The sequence below is a fragment of the Etheostoma spectabile genome, chromosome 4, assembly GCF_008692095.1.
Source record: "Etheostoma spectabile isolate EspeVRDwgs_2016 chromosome 4, UIUC_Espe_1.0, whole genome shotgun sequence".
Lineage (NCBI taxonomy): Eukaryota > Metazoa > Chordata > Actinopteri > Perciformes > Percidae > Etheostoma > Etheostoma spectabile.
In genome coordinates this window covers 7955780-7959608 of record NC_045736.1, presented here as the reverse complement: position 1 = coordinate 7959608, position 3829 = coordinate 7955780, and the positions used below count along the sequence as shown (strand labels likewise).

General features: G+C 40.4%; 1 protein-coding gene across 18 annotated transcripts in view; it reads right to left on the bottom strand.

Annotated features, from left to right (window-relative positions):
• The window catches only part of r3hdm2 (R3H domain containing 2), a 79175-nt gene that overhangs the window by 15213 nt on the left and 60133 nt on the right, over positions 1–3829 (bottom strand). For 7 of the 18 annotated variants that reach the window (XM_032513422.1, XM_032513431.1, XM_032513427.1 and 4 more), the window contains 2 exons: positions 3508–3603; positions 175–410 (listed from right to left, as the gene is read on the bottom strand). In XM_032513422.1, the coding sequence (XP_032369313.1) occupies positions 175–410; positions 3508–3603 (332 nt within the window). The remainder of the gene's footprint in view (positions 1–174; positions 411–3507; positions 3604–3829) is intronic. The other 11 variants (XM_032513426.1, XM_032513435.1, XM_032513428.1 and 8 more) reach the window with 2 other exon arrangements.

The following is a 3829-nucleotide window of genomic DNA, read 5'->3' as shown; positions in this document are numbered from 1 at the left end:
AAAAAAAGCTAGAGAAAATCTTTGACTGCCTCCAAGTGCCTGACAGGAGTGAGTTTATTTTGTGCTTGCTTCACTTAAGTAGCTAAAATTGTAATGCGTAGTAGAGCTAGTTTTTCAGTAACAAGTTTGCTAATGCTAGCATTGTGACATAGACAATAAAAAGCTAGTCCTTACCAGAGCGAGAGCCTTTGCAGCTTCCCTGTGAGCCTTTGTTGCTGCCAAGGCTATCCCCCCTGGTAAGAATGGAGATGCCAGAGAAGCTGCTAGCCTTTGTGACGGGTGGCCGGAGGGTGCGGTTGGAGCTGTCTGAGTCGGTGCTGCTCCAGGGACGTGGCTCCAGGCACTTCATGTCACTGTCTGTGCTGCTTTGACGACTGCTGGACGCCCGGCTGGAGCTCTCACGGTTTCCTCTGAGAGAAGAAAGTACAGGGAGGAAGAGAAGAAAGACAAAGTGATGGAATGAAGGGGATACAATGGGGACGGGCGCAGGAAAAGTAGAGGTGTAGAGAAACAGGATAGTTAAAGCGAAGAGAGTTAAGAGGCAGCAAGTGAGAGATATTTCGAGAGAGCAGAGTTAAAAGAAGTCAGAGGAGGAGTGAGACAAGTATGTACATGGGTAGGGTGAAGAATATATAGAAAAGGCAAGGTGCGCACATAGGAGAATTTGAGTAAAGAAAAATGTAGGTGGACAGTCAAAGACAAAATAGGATAGAGGGGAAAGCAGAAGCAGAAGAGCACAGTAAGGTTATCAACAATGGAGAGGACACAGTGTCACAGGCTTTTTTAGGATGGGGCATTCAACACAGATGCATATTGGTTTAGTGAAACCACAACACAAAAATCAGGCAACAAACCACAAAAAAAATATATTTCCAATTTTTTTTTTTTACATCTGACCACGCACACAGATTCACACACTCAAACACACATACAAACCCATCCACATAGGAAAACATACATGCAGGGAAAAAAGATGCTCCAGACAATCAACACTGGTGCATAACAGGATATTACAGTGGCACTAGATGAGAAACTTCCATGAATTCAACACACATCAAAGACTGGAGACAACAAAATGAGCCCTTGCATAGATATGCGTTATACATCTGAATACATCTAAACAGTAACACATGCACTTAAAATGTGTTGTGTTGAAGACAAGAAATGACACACACACACACACACACACACACACACACACACACACACACACACACACACACACACACACACACACACACACACACACACACACACACACACACACACACACACACACACACACACACACACACACACACACACACACACACACACGTGCAATCACTGGTTCACCACTATGGTTCTTGAAACTATATTGCTGTATACACACATTGTGTTGTTGTCATGCTGTCACCCTGGATAAGAGTAGCTGCCAAGAAAACCAATGATCACACTAAGCTTAGCCACCACTCTCGGGAAACCCTTCCATCAAGTGAATGGTTGGGTCTGCCATTGACATGTCAACGTTCAGAATAATATTGTTCAGTTTGGACATGTCCTACTGTGCTTGTGCCTGAAAATAACTTAAATAAAAAGGAATCAAAAACAGAAAAATGTGCTATACACACACACACACACACACACACACACACACTGGTGAATTCAAAACTAATAAGGCTGTTTGTGGGAATCTCCATGACGAGAACAGGGATGCAGTATGGGTTGTAAAACCGTAGCAATAGTGAGTGGTGTTTGAAGGTGGCTGTGGCTGATAAATATTTCAGAGAGACTGTAATTAATGGAGGATCTATTTTGAGACCTCTCTCTGCCTACTTCTGTCTATTTTAAGGAAGGGTGGTTGCTCTGCCGTTCCCTGAAAAGGGAGGCGCACACTTGTTTGCTTCGCTTTGCAGACATAGATGAGAGCAGGATGAGCGGGAGGAGGAAGAAGAGGGAATCTGCTGTTTATCACAATATTTCAACTACACTCTCCTCACGACAGCATTCCCCATCACACGCACAAACAGGCGACGTTAGAATGATGTTATGTGCTTCAATCAATCATTATTAGATGGCTTAATGCCCCACAAAAAAGCTTTTTGTGCATGTTAAGAGAAGTCCGTGGTTTTATGGCTCTTTTTTAGTTTAACAGCATGTCTTCTGTAAAGGTAACACCTAATATACTTTAAGTGAATGCTGGGCTTGAGATATTCAACTCATTTTTAGGGGATATGTCAAAAAGCCATAACAAGATTAAAAACTTTGAACATAAATGCCATATTACTGTATGACATCTCAACCTTTAATTAAATGTCTACAAACAGCACAAATGAAAGTGATAAATGAACACAGTCAAAATAATGGGATGGTTCAAAGGTTAAATTTAAGTCTTAGAACTACGTATAAAGTGTATATGAAAAGCTACAATAAAGCAAAGAAGGAAAAAAAGAAGGCTGACTCTAAAAAATAACATGGTGCACACAAGACAATGTTAACAAACATACTTTTTTCTTTTACATAATAAAAAGGAAAAAACTGCATATACTGGTACACTCTTGGGCTGAAACGATTAAGCCATTGTTAAAATTGAACGATTTTGTATTGTTAATATAACATATGTTTTTTGTCAGTCCTCCGCAACCATAAATATATCTTTGGGGTTTAATGATCGGACAAAAAAAAGCCACAAATATGTCAATTTGGGCACCGGGAAATTGTAATCAACATGTTTCACTATTGTCTGATATTTTATAGACCAAAAGATTAATAGTTAATAAAGAAAACAATCAAAAGGATTAAGCAACAATGATCATAACTGTTGGTTGCAGCCCTTTTACATTCTAAAGAAAATATGTATATTATATATGTATACAGTTGCTCTCCGGACTCAGGACTGTGCGCCAGCACCCCCAGCCCCTCTCCTTTTTTCTCTGCACTACCTACACTTTATACCTTTGACTTTATATTTTTTGATTTTTGATATCTTATATTCTCATATTTTTTGTGTCAACGCTGTAAAGGGATTGCTTTAATCTCGTTGCACAAGTACCGTGTACTTGTGTATAATGACAATAAAGGCATTCTATTCTATTCTAAAAGACGAAGTAGTGTTATCATGCTTTGCTCACAGGTTCACATTTCTATGTCAGTTCAACAGCACTATTGCATGTATTGCTTACATATGTTTATGTGCAACTATGCAACAAGTGGCGTGTTAAAAAAAACTACAAGACTAAGGCAACCACAAAACAAACAGGTTACTGTTTAAGCGATGCAGTTACTTCATATAAAAAAATGTAGTTGACGGTGGACGGGTAAGTAGGTCAATCAGTCCCCAGTGAAACCACAAAGCAGCCATGCATGGGCCATTGGAAGCCCCACGGTGCAGTGCTGGAATAGCCATCAATCAGCCGACTACGCCAAGCAAAGAGATAAAACCACCACAATTCACCACCATCATCACCACACCACTTTCAAAGAATGGGCATGGCAACATACAAGCCAAAGTCAGCAGCACCCCAATACCTAAAGATCTGCCTCCTCTTTTGAGAGCTAGAGCAGTAGCCCTCAGTGGAAAGTCTGTTGGGGTTAACATTAGGAGAAAATGCTGGGGTTACAGGACTGGATTGGAAAACACGAAGGGTTTAGGGGAGGGTGAGATAAGGAGGGGTGGGAGTAAGAGGTAGGCACAGTGCAGAACTTTTACCCCTGAAACAAATCTAAATCTAAAGGAAATGCATTAAATAAGAAAGTTACACCTTCTCATTCAATGTGTTGCCTTTATTTTCTTGACTATTTACATTGTAGATTCTCACTGAAGGCATCAAAACTATGAATGAACACATAT